Here is a 13,576-nt window from a genome sequence, read left to right as displayed (position 1 = left end):
ATCATCTGTTCTCATGTCATCTGAGCTTCTTATAGTTAGGCTTGACATCATTATCTTTCCGGTTAGAGCACAATACGGATTTAATCACACAAACTGACTACCTTAACCACACATTGCAGTTTAGAGAGGCACTGTTTTACCAATTTAAAGCACTAATCAAATGATAGTGTCGTATGAAAGTGTCTCTGCAGATCCCCCTCAGCAATTTAGCATCTTTCAGCCCATTGTTTTATTTTTATTTTACAGATACCAACATATTTTGGTTCACTCTTATCGCTTTCTGCAACCCTTTTCCAGTTACAGCAGACCGCAGTTGTCGACCAAAAAAACAACAATCTGCCTTGCAGCAAATGGCAGACAAAGTTAGAACAACTTGCTTGTGAACATAGTGGAGCATTTAGCTGCCAAATATTTCCCTCATGAGTTGGTGGATACAAAAACTGAATTAAAAGGGTAGTGAACCACTCAAGTTTGTTGAACACAAACACAACTCCAAATTAATGCTAGTGTTGCTCTGTGTCTGATGTGCCATTGTTGTGTTAACAGCATGTTTCACTTCCCCCAATTAGCCAAAAATAATGAGGTAATAGTGCTTAAGATTTCTTTTTTTTTTAACTGGGAAATAAGTGGACACAATAACAAGTCACAAAAACGAATACTGATACTATTACATAACAAAGACACTGCAGACAGAAGCAGAATCGGCTTCTTCATTGATCTAGCCTTTGCTTATTGGTCAGCGATTACCAACGATCAAAGTTTGAGGTGTCTGTTGTTCAAATATACTAAGCCACTGTCGCTGCCTGCTGGCTGAAAGACAAAGCTGTAAAAGCCTTTCAAGAAGAACACACACACGTGACACTCTCCCCAGCCCATAACATGAGGCCAAAGATTGAGAAGGACAAGGATTTAGAAAAGAAATGCAGAAGAGAATGATGCTCTTCAGTAAAGAGAAGAAACAAAGACTGAGTGGGAGCGAGAGTAAGAGACAGACAGAAGCCTGCCATGGACTGGTCCATGGATGCCAGAAACGCTCAGGATTGTAGACTCTCAAAAGCACCGCAGTGATGGCAGCTGTTTGGCCTCCAAGTCAAGGTACACTTGGCCTGGGCCTCCTCCAAACACACTGATGTAAAGCTGATGAAAATGTTGGCAGTGTCACAGAGATGACAAAGAAGAAGAAAATACACCCACTTACATGAGCCCATACACCTACACACAGCAGGCCTCCCTAATGAAAACCCAAATCTGCTGTGATCTTTAAATTCATTTGGCTTCATGAATTCAAGATGCGGGATGATGACATAATTGTGAAAACCTTTTACATGCAAATTACACTTTGTCTGTTGTGATTGTGCTACTTAAGCTTTTTTGTAGGGTGTCTTATTGTCTGCCCCTTTATGTGTGTATGTGTGTTTGTTTACGCAGGTATGAGGCAGGAAAATGACTGCGGTACTCAGTATCGTTCAGCCATCTACACATCCAACCCCACTCAACAGGAGCTTGCATTGAAGAGCAAAGTTGCCTTCCAGCAGGTATAGTACCCGCATACACACTCAAGCATTGTGTTGCATATAACCAGATCAGGTGTAGAGTAACGTTTAGCATCTGTTGAAAAAGTGTAAATAATGGTATAATAATGAATAATGCTATATTTTTCATAATATTCTGTTCAGTGTTGAGGTACCAGTCGGCAAACTTCAATGGGCTAGTGCCTTAAGGTGCATTATTATTCTTATAGCCATCAGAGGGAAACTCCTCTGGTTGCATAAAGAAGTATTGTCTCAATCGCTAGATTCAAGTCTTGTTCAATACAGTATGATATTCATTTAGTAAATCATGATCTCATTTAGAGTAAAATAGGCTATAAAGTGGGATTTCCATTAGAGCCTTGCTCCTTTTTGATTGACAGGTCGCTACCACGATGTTGTCCTGTCTGAGAATTGTTGTCCTTTTTTTCGTTTAACCCTTTCACAGTGGGGTTTCAAAATGCTTTTTCAGCATTCAGTTGTACTTGGCTCCACCCGATCATGTCACTTTTGGTTTCTAAAAAACAAAAAGGTTTGTGACGGCCAAAAAACAATATCAATATGCTGAACTGGAAGGCCTCAAAACTGCAGCTCAAAGTGATGTTATATACAGTCTACGGGTGTAACATAAGATACACTGCCCAAACGTTACACACATCATATAGATCTACAGTTTTTTAGGTACTTTCAGTACTAAATGTTTGTGTTTTGTATCATGTTTGTAAGGACTTTTTTGGGGGGAGGGGGTGTTAAGCAGCACTAAGCTGTAGTTTGGAGTTGTCCCAGTTATTTGAATAAGAATAAAACATCCGTCTCTGGAGTGGTGACCTCTTAGAGTTTGATGCTGTTTAGTGAAGCAAAGCCACCTCTGTTAAGTTGATCTCCATCTCCATCCAATGGGAGACTCTCTTTCGTAAAGTGAATGAGAGGAAAAGGGTCATTAGGTCATCAAAACTCATTTCAAAAGCGTGTCCTTTCAGTGGCACACGCGTCTCCCTTTTGTTCTTTCGTCCATCTGTCCGTCCCTCCATCCATTAGTCCATCTATCCGTTGATCCCTGCATCTCTTTCGTTTGTTCATCCCTTGCCTCTCAAAATGGAATTCATGAACAAGCTGGCAAGGGGCGGAGGGGAGCAAATTATGATCGTCATGGTTACTTAGGGATCCCGGGGTCAGCAGTCATGGGCCACGGGGCTGTTCATGTTACCACGGCGACAACCTCCCAACTTTGGCCTTGGGCTGGGGTCAGAGGTGAAAGAGGAGTGGCAGCTGAGACCAGGAAGGTGGTAAATGGAGGGGAAAAAATGAAAAAGAGGGAGGCAATCAGATTAGAGGGCCTTACTGACAGGTTATCAACTGACTGACCCCCCCCCCCCCCCCCCCCCCTCCTCCCACACACACACACACACAATCACAACTGGAGAGGATGAGTTTAATACACGAGGTGTGAATTAAGGAACGCATTGACTTCAGAAATGCCTCACCCAAAGTTTGATGGGAAATGTAGGGCTAAAATGTATATATTTATAACAAATGGAAATAATATTTAATATTTAATATTTGTTCAATCATTGAACGTTACAATAATCATGTAATAAACTTTGAAACTCAACTTTAGGCCAACATGACCAGCAACCAGCAACTAAATGGTCCTTGAGGTGAGATGTCAAAGGAAGAAAAAATTGTAGCAATCAAATCCATAAACATTTGCTTGGTGTCTTGTTTTTATTAGACCATCGTTAATATTTAACCAAAATACAGCTTACAATGCCCTTAAATCCCTTGTAAACGTGTTCTTCTATATCTATCAATTCATGCAGTATAGAAATATATGCTGTGTGTTGAAAACCTTTGAATAATATTCATGGCACCACTGACAATTTAGTAACCTAACTTTTTCTGAAAATAACAATGTATGTCAAAAGATATGTAATGACTACGACATGAATTCTAAATATTGAATTAACTGCATACGGTTTCAATGGATTCATGTTATCAAAAAAGTCTTATATCAAGCATTATTTTCTTGTCACCTCCGTGCCGAAAGAAAAGATGAGAACTGTAACCCAGTTTACAGCAGACACTCAAAAAACACACCCATTTACGAACATCCAAAGCCGATACAGCACTCAGACTTTTTCCTCTTCTCCCCTTCTCTCTCCCCACCAACGCTGCTGACACCACCGATCTGTCAACCACTTCAGTGGCACCCCAGTTTCATCTGAGGGCCACTGGGACACATATCGTCTCAAAGCAACTGACAAGCTCTGAACCAAAATGGCAGCTTCCTGTCCTGAAATGGTTGCCTTGCCGCATTGATGCTGAGTCTAAAGAACGCCCTGGCTTGAAAATGGCATCTCTACAGAGGAAGGTCTTGCTGTGTGTCTGTCTGTGCACGTGAGGTTGTGTGGTTGTGTGTGTGTGTGTGTGTGTGTGTGTGTGGTTGTGTGTGTGTTTTTGTTTTATCCGAAAAGGCCAGCGCTCTCTTATCAGGAGAAGTAAGTGCATGTTCGGTAGAGTGACAAGAGAGCGTGGGTGGAGGCGATCCAAGACGATCGGAGATAAGACAGGCATCACAAAATCCAGATTCCACCCCACTGCCAGCCCATGACTCACACACACTCACTCACATGTACGTACAGACACACACGGAGACATACATTTGGCACATACAAGCAGAGCCCAATGAATAATTAACCCATATGAAGAGTCTCTTCTGCAGGGCTTTCAGTTTCTTAACTTCAGCATTGGGGGTGGGGGTGTGGGAGAGTGAGGCAGAAAAGCTTGTTTAAGCGCGAGAGCAGAGAGGGGGAGGAGAGAGGTGGGGGAAAGGGAGGAGGGAAGAGGAGAAGGGGGTTCTCTATAATGAAATTTGAAATTTGCAGAACATCAAAGGCTTCTGTAGTCAAGCCGCTGTGGCAGCAGAGCAGAGAGGAGGAGTGAATCTCTTTCTCTTCCTCTTTCCCCTTCTCTCTTTCTCTCCATCTTCCCCTCTCTGCTGAAATGTGTCTCCCCAGAGCTGGGTGTGGAGGGGGTGTGGGGCGGGGAGAGTTGATTAGAAGGAGAGTGCAGGGCGGTGGTGGGGGTCGGTTAGAGATGGGTTAGGGTTTGGAGAAAAAAATGGAGGTACGGGGCTTCTACACCTCCATTTTCTGTGTGTGTGTGTGTGTGTGTGTGTGAGAGAGAGAGAGAGAGAGAGATGAGTGTGTGTGTGTGTGTGTGTGCATGTATGAACAATAGTTTTTATCAAGCCAGCTGAATATCACGTGTGTGTGTGTGTGTGTGTGTGTGTGTGTGTGTGTGTGTGTGTGTGTGTGTGTGTGTGTGTGTGTGTGTGTGTGTGTGTGTGCACATGCATGTGTGTAGGGCCTTGGAGGGGTGAGTGTGCCCTCTGATAAGGCATCCTAACTTAATGAGCTTGAAAGGGGGTGCACAGGGGGGTGCACAGGGGGGTGCACAGGGGTGACGGCTGAAAAAAAAAAGGGGGGGGATCGTTTGGGGCTAAAAATCTCGAGGAGAAGCCCGGGGGTTGTTAAAACGGGGCACAGCATCAGCAGGTTTTGTAATCGGGCTTCAAGTCACACAAGCTCACGTCCTTTCATTTTGGAAAGTCTTCAAAAGTCAGATTTACCCTTCCAGCTATTCCCCAGCTCCCTCATTTTAAAGTCTGTCTGTGTTTTACATGGAAATCTTTTTGCCGTTTGCCGAACGAATCGATCGCAACATGACATCTTTCTCGCGAAACTACAAGGTAGTATTGGCTAAGATATAGCAGTTAATAGAACATCGTAAGAGGTATATTGTTCACAAATTTGTTTTTAATTGCCAGAAGGCAAATGCCCATCCCTGAGTGAGATACTGATCTACAGATATTGAGTACAGTGCAGCTGAAATGTTTTCAGAAGAATGCAGTCTGCATTTTTCCGCCTTCAGATGTTGAGCTACTTGTTGTCTGCCCTTGAAATAAAACAAAACAAAAAATAACGATGTAGGAGCACGCAGCGCCTCGCTCAGAGACCAAAGTGTGTGCGTACTCTCACCCTCTCAAAATGTAGGAGTGTTGGCTTCCTCGCTCACAAAATGTAGGAGCGCTCACTGAAGATTAGAGCCCAGCTAAAATGGATGCCTGACCTGCGCTGAAAAAGAGAAAGATGAACAGAGCAGGGCAGGAAAAAAAACCTCTTCATCCTCTGTGCAGACGAACACACGGAGGGAACGCACATCCTTTAGCTCACCCACACGCAGGGATGTACAAGAATGTTTTACATATCTGGCTTTTTACAGAACATTGCAGGAACATGAAGCACAATGTGTGAATCTTCGTTATCTTGTCTCTATTTTTTCATCACCTCACTACGATGTGTTTTCATTCTGTCAGCCTCTGGATAATCTCCCATGCTTTCCTCCACTTCGCTCCATCTCTTCCTGCGTGTCTCTGCACCATCTCTGTCTCTTCCTCTCACAGTCTGTCTTGCTCCTTCGTCTTCTCTCCATCACTATCGCTCCGTCTATCTCTGGGAGGTCATGGAGGGCAAGTGTGGGGAGCAGTCGATAAGTATCATGTCAGCCTACTTTGTGTGTTTTCAGGAGGCAGAGCCAGTCTATCTGGTACCCGCGTTGTCACGCGGAGCAACTTTGCTTCTGGCAGTCCTCAAAGTGTATTTACATTTTTAGGATGTTGAAGGGCTTCATGTGCTCCGGCGATCAGGTGCGCAGCTGCAGTGAAGGTGACATTGTTTCTAGGTCCGTGCAAAGGAGAGTTCTTAATAACCTACAAATCATTTGTCTTTTGTCTTTATATTCTAATAATTATCGTACATTTAAGTTTTAAGTGCTTTATTTAAGTACAACTTTGAGGCACTAATGCATTTTATTTTATTTCTACTTTCTAGTCTACTTCATTTCACAGGGAATATTTTGCATAATTGTATAATTTTATGCCATTTTTTGGCAGATAGTCAGATCAATGTTTTACATGCAATACATGTGTATTGCATATATAATGTAGTTAAACTATAACATTACACGCTGTTTACACAGTACTGCATCAGAAAATGATATTCTCCAATAATTCTGTAATTTGACATCTTTATAGGCATCATTCAATTCCCTAATGAATCATTTTGTTCTTCAAGTCTAGTAAAATTACAATATAGGACTTAATGCTTGTGATGTAGTATTTTTTACATTGAAGCATTGCAATTTTGCTTTTTTAAATAAACAATCTCAGTTTTTCAATATTCCAAGAAAATATGAATAAAAGGATAGAAAATGAGGCGGTAACCACACACCAGCAACAGGAATGGACTATGGGATGATTAAATATATCACTGAATTGAGGTCATATTCCTCTTCAAATGTCTTCACCATGAGTCATCGGGTGTCACAAACTCTATGTCAATGTGCGTCTCTTCCCCACCACTCTGCAGCCGTAGGCCTTCCGAGGGGAAAAAAACAGAGAGACAAGACAGTGGGGTAGGACGAGAGGAGAGAGTGCATTTTCTCCTTCCTTCTCTTGCTCCTCCACCTCCACCCTCTCTCTCGGGGTGTCACGTCCTATTTGTGTCCCGAGGCCGTCTCTCTGGCGATGGCGAGAGGGGTCTCTCTCTCGCTTGGCTGGAGAGCAAGGAGGACTTCGTAGCACGAAGCCGTGGTCTGAGAGAGAGAGAGAGAGAGAGAGAGAGAGAGAGAGAGAGAGAGAGATGCACCCGTTCAGCCATGCCTTTGACAGGGGAGTATTTCCGACAGGCGTGAAGAAAGGAAGGGCTGACTGGGCTGAGTGAACCCTTAAAAAAACGCACACACATACACACAAACATGTTTTGGTCACTTAGGAGGACATTGCATTGACTTACATTCATTCCCCGCAATTTGACCATAAGCAGTTCATGACTGATCCCAACGCTAACTGTAACCAAAAAACAAGTCAAACCAAGTCTTAACCCCCACAATGTAACGGTTTACCTCGTGGGGACCCGCTTTTTGTCACTAAATGGGAAGCGACACTCCATAATGTGGCGGAGTGACGTGATTTGTGTCCCCACAGTGACACTAATATCCACACAAACACACCCTGAACTCTACCTTACGCGTTCTGTATTCATGACCCTTTAGTTTCAATCCTTACATACAAACACAGGGGAACACATTTCTCTCCCTCTGTAGTCGTCATTTAAACATCCTCATCACGAGCATCAAAATGCCCAACTTGAGGACATAGCGTTTGCTCTTCCACTCTGAAATGTTCTTTCCTCCATCTTTGCCATTTTTTTACAGTCCACATCCTTACCTCCATTCCTCTGCTGCTGCTGCAGTGAGGGAGAGAGAGCGAAGCCACATAAGGTTATACACAGTGGTGTGACGCCATGCATTCTGATTTATAGATCTAAAATGGCCGCCGTGTTGTGACTGCTGTAAAGGGCTGGATGAAGAGCGAGGGAGTTGTGCGGGGATGTCGGGGCGGGGGTGTACGTTTGCTCGGAATAGCAGACCTTTTCTTGGACATTGTGTTCTCCTCACATGGAGCATCCTCTGCCCCGGAGGGTTTGCTACTACAGTGGTTCTGTGGCGATGACTGATTAATTAGGCCATGATGTACAAAGATCCCATGCTTGTGTCGGCTGGTTCACCACAATGCTGTTGGATGTAGGCAGAACAAACAGGTTCCTCTGTGTCAGACTGCACACAGTATGCATGTGAAAAAGGTAAATATGTCCGTGCATGTGAGGTTGCTGTTCTGGCTGTCGTCTGCTTTGTGGACGTTGGGTCCTTTCTGCAGGGAGATTAGAGCCCTCACATTGTAGCGGCAGCCACTGAGGACTTGGAGGTCAGCCGCTGCCTCAGCCTCTCTGTGGGGCGCGGAGCTTTGATTTACTGACTCCACTGCATCACCTCCAGCAGACACACACACACACAGACAGACACACACACACACAAGCACACACAAGCACACACACACACACATACAGCTTGTACCACACTGCCTCCATGTGGACAAAATTATACACTTGCAGCCCTTCACTAACATTATTACCTTTTGTAAATTAGTATTGATGCATTTTCAAACGTGCCTTCCTCTTGCAATACAGATGACCTGAGGACTAACTATAAATGTCCATCCTTTAATATTCAGTTCAGTTACAGTATCAGTAAAATATGTAGATATGAGTGCAAATATAAGCGCTTTAAAGGGTTTTAGATTAATTGTAAATGAATTATCTACAATTGTGATGATCAGATAATCAATAAAGTAATTTATCAAGGAAAAAAAAAAACATTTTCTGCTTCCAGCATCTCAAATATGATGATGAACAGTGTATTTTCTGACATTTTTATGTGATAATATTCAACTCCTATCCTTAATTATTGTTTATAAATTGCAGCTCGAAACAGTTGAGATTTAAAGCACGGGAAGGTTCATATTTAATAGCAGGTGGGCAACAAATTCAACTTTAAAACCTGATTGAATAAGTGTATAATCATGATGCAGATGTGCTCCATACAGGTCACAAGGGGTCACTGAATGGTGTCGAAAAATGGTGGGAATAATATACTATGGTATTTGTCATTGGGATTTTCTGGAGACAGTTTATGATGTTTTTTCCTCTAAATTATTCTGCCATAAAACTTAGTTTATATATATATATATATATATAAACCCACAATAGGCAGGTAGCCTATTGTGGGTTTACCAGACCTTCTTACTGAAATGAGCTGCGTGCTGCTGCTGGAAACTGGGGCTATTGAGAGCAGTGAGAGTGAACCGAAGCGGAGACACTGTTGAGCTAAACCTGCTCAGAAGGATTGCAAAGTTGCGTGATAATTCTGTGTCTTCGTCACTTATCGCAACACATTTTACATGTCACACCAGTTGAGTTATTTAATATATAAAATATTGATTAATGTAGCTCTAAAGTGACAACTCCATATTGGAACATGAGCTTTTTCACAAGTCTGGCATTGACACATTAAAAACTGTGTCTTTCACAATATTTTACAAGGATGTGATTTTATTTTTTACATGAGGAGGATCACAGTTCCGCAATACAAATGCGGACGATTCTGCAGTATTTGGAGTAGCTTTGATAAGACATTTTGATACTTTTTGGCATGGTGCTTGCTGAACCCTGTCAATTGACGCCCCCATAAAGCAAAGCTCCTCAGAGCTGCACACAGTTCTGAGATGTAGTGCTACATGCAAGTTACTTGTTGCCCTCAGACACTCCCAGTGCACCTCAGACTTGTTGTTTTGTCAGCTCTCAGGAGCACTGATCTAGAGGACTGAGTGCTTGTATTATCAGATAGAGAAAACCACTCAGCTCAGCAGGTATTTGATATATCTGTCAGAGGTATTAATGTGTGTGTGTGCTTGTGTGTGTGTGTCTGTGTGCTTTTTTTGTGTGTGCGTTTGAAGCCTTTTCTCAAAGTGTTTAGAAAGGTGTAAGTATGAAAGTGTCTTAAAGAGTTCTCAAAGAGAGCGGATACTCTTTGATGCTTTGTCCCACAGAGAGAGCCACAGAGGCAAGCTGCACTACTGAAAGAAAAATACGTTCCTTTCTTCTGTCACTCAATCACCCTGCTTTCTAGCCATGGAGCAAAAACTCTTTACTGTATTAGCGAGAGGTATTGAAAGTGCACATCCAATACACTACAGAATAAAACAACCATTTAAAAAGGGGTCTACATTTTTTGGAAGTTATAGAAAATGGAGAAAGTAGTACTGAATGTATGTCATGGCTGAGGGGTTGTAGACAGGCTACAGAATCTGAGCTTATGAAGATGCTGCATGCTAGGAATGTTTTCCGCATGTTTTAGGGATTTCAACCTTTAACAGGCTTTAATTGGGATTAAGGTATAGGATTAAGGTGGACAATAGTTCTGTATCTCCACGTTAAAGTGAACACACCTTAAATCTAACCTCATAACCTTCGTCATTTCACTGTGTATGAAATGCAGAGGCAAATTTGTTTAAAAATGATGTTATGTTCTGTATTTTGTCCCTATATAGGAGCTGGATGACAAAGGCTACGGTGGCATCACCACAGAGATCCAGGAGGGCCAGCTGTTTTACTACGCTGAAGACTATCACCAGCAGTATCTGAAGAAAAACCCAAAGGGCTATTGTGGCCTCAAAGGAACAGGAGTCTCTTGTCCCATTGGAGCCAGGAAGGATAAACTGTGAAGGAATGTGGGGTGAGAAAGAAAAGGATGAGGATTTTTTTAAGGTTGTGATTTGGGCATTGATTAATCCTAATCTTTTCTTTTTGATCCACTGGATAATTATATTACTCTGGGTATGTATTGTCTTCTGACACAATTAGTCAGATTGCAAATACACCACTATGATTTAGCAAACATTTTAATCAAAGCTTTAATATGTGTATCTGTCTGTCAGATATAAATATAGTGTCAGAATTCACTTTTTTTAGTCAAGTATGTGTGTGTACATAACATGAATTTGCTCTCAATTACAATACAAATAGACATACAGCTAAAAACAAGGACAACCCCCTGGACAAAGATTAAACATAAACATCAAACTACTATGTACAGAGACACATATTCAAAAAATAAGACGATAATAATGTAAGACAATACTCAGAAAACGCTCTCCATATAGCACCTGTAAAACACAAAGGAAATACAAAGTACTTTGCATTAGACATGAATTGCATTAAAACCATGTGTTAAAGACAGGAAGGAAAATTAAATGAGATTCATTAAAAGGGAATTCAACTTGAGGTTGACCATTCAGTTAACCACTGAGGTTGACCACTGACTGATTCTGTCACCCCCAGGACTATTTTTCGGACAATTCTTCGGACTATTTTTCTTTCTTTTCTTTCTTCTTACCGGTCACTCCCCTGCACACTTTATATTTAAACACTCATGCCACTGAACATACACTTTAACTTAAACACACATGTCACTTTAACATAGCCTTACAATAACGTTATCTGTTTGTCTGAGCACTTTATCTTATACTTTTCTAAATTCCTCGTTTGTGTAAACATCCCTGGCAATAAACGGTTTCTGATTCTGATTCTGAGGTTGTCGTGCAGCTGCAGCAGTCTTGTTGGACTGCAGTAACAATCAGATTCCACAAGGTGGCAATGTTTCTCAAAGAACATAGAGCATAAGCAGAATGTTTTTGTTGCATCCACTTTGATGTAATATGTTGTATTATTTCACCATGTGAACACATGTGTCTTCTAAAGTTGGTTGATTGGAAGAAAACCCACCAAGCCTAATGGTTTTACTATTCAGCAACCTTTTTCACATCCGTCTTAAAACCAGAACACTATGACAAAGCCCAGCCTTTACAGTCAGGGTGGCAGTACTTTTTCTTATTACTCAAATGCAGAGTTTATTATAATCACTTGCTTAGTAAAAGTGAAGCACAATCATTCCAGCTCGAATTGAATGTAGTCTTATTATTTTGATTTTAAAAGTGTTTAGCCCATGTAAAATAATTGACACTGCCTTTATTTTGTTAATGTCTCACTTTGGAAATAATAAACTATATCTCTACCTTGTCTTTATGTACCGTGCATGCTTGTCTGTGTCGGTGTGTTCCAACATGCATGTTTCTGCCCATGCAGCTTTATATTTATTTTAAAGATAACCCACCTTTTAAATGATTTCTCGCTTTTTTGTGCCCGATTCGAGAATGAACCATAGTCGTATGACTGAGTGTGACACACAGTTGCATCCATTAGACCATCTACTCATTCTAGATTGCAGAATGAGACACTTGAGGCACTCAAGTATTCAATATGACTCACACTTTGCTTAAACCCTCACTCCACTCCACGCAGACCCATAATTATGTATAAAAGTCCCGTCATACATTATATAATTACATATCCGAGAACTGAGGAATTACTGAATTGTGTGCATTCCATTTGTATTATCAAATGCCTGCACGTCTATTTAAAAATGAAAATCACACTCATCATTAGACTCCAAAATACTGAGATGATATCTAGAAAAAGCTTTTTGGTCGACCGCAGCAGTGTGATTCACCCCGCTCTTGTTTTTCCCCCTGCCTCTCTGCTATCTTTCTTTCTCTGTCTGTGTGTATGTGTCACATCCTGACACCTGTGTGTAGGTGTGGACCAGGGCACAGGTGCAGGTGCAACCTCTCAAGGCCTATTTTAGTATCGGGACAGATATTTTTTGCATGTGTCTGCATGCAGAAGCTGTGTATGTGTGTGTGTGTGTGTGTGTGTGTGTCTGTGTGTGTGTGTGTGTGTGTGTGTGTGTGTGTGTGTGTGTGTGTTAGGGCATGTGAAGCTGTGGCTTACTTGATCAAACCGCTGGTATGTGGTTGGGCCAGCGAGCTGTTTTTCCAGCGCCCGCCTATATTTTTGCATGCTGTTGTGTTTTGGCAAGTGTGTGAGAGGAGATAATCTTTTAATAAAGAGATCTTCATTTCCCTCGGTTTTGAAGAGAGGATGGTATGAAAGTTTGAGTTGCACAATTAAATCTCTTTATGTCTTGTCTCCAACAAGAGATGCCAGTGAACCATAGTGATTCTGTTTATTTTTGCCACATTGCAGAGAATAATAAAGATGTGAGAACATTATATATAGTTGCTGTGGACATTTTACACTGTTTAATGCAAACCCATTATAATTACACTTAGCAGTAACTGCATACGTAAGTGTATGTTTTCTGTGTATTCCTTTGTAATAGCTTAAAATGGGGCATGGAAATGCATGGTACTCTCATATACGCATCCATACACAAACACAGTGAGGCAGGGCAGGACAGGAACCAGGCTGTGTGTGCCCTTCAGACAGAGCCTATTGTCTGCAGATGGGCCTTTAATGGCCCCACAGCTGGCCACAAAGAGCATACCGCTCCAGCTCGCTGCTATGCCTCTCACTGGCCTATACTCAGTCACCCTGAAGAGAGGAGGCAGCTCACAGGCACACCAACACCACTGTGTACATGCATTTGATATCTCATTCTGTTACACCCTTACAAGCATGCGTTTTACTTCTTGTCAAATTCTCGCCCAACTATGTGAGAATAGGCTTGAG

The 13,576-nt window shown here is 41.9% G+C and overlaps 1 protein-coding gene across 1 annotated transcript in view; it reads left to right on the top strand.

Annotated features, from left to right (window-relative positions):
- Nucleotides 1-10,710, top strand: part of msrab (methionine sulfoxide reductase Ab) — a gene marked incomplete at both ends in the record, with an annotated part of 29,473 nt that extends 18,763 nt beyond the window's left edge. The window contains 2 exon segments of the mRNA XM_079228038.1: nucleotides 1,429-1,535; nucleotides 10,537-10,710. Coding sequence (XP_079084164.1) covers nucleotides 1,429-1,535; nucleotides 10,537-10,710 — 281 coding nt within the window.
- Nucleotides 10,711-13,576: the final 2,866 nt, after the last annotated feature.

This window comes from Taurulus bubalis (genome assembly GCF_910589615.1).
Source record: "Taurulus bubalis genome assembly, chromosome: 1".
Taxonomy (NCBI): domain Eukaryota; kingdom Metazoa; phylum Chordata; class Actinopteri; order Perciformes; family Cottidae; genus Taurulus; species Taurulus bubalis.
The sequence above is the reverse complement of the archived record's forward strand: the minus strand, read 5'-3'. Positions and strand labels throughout refer to the sequence as shown.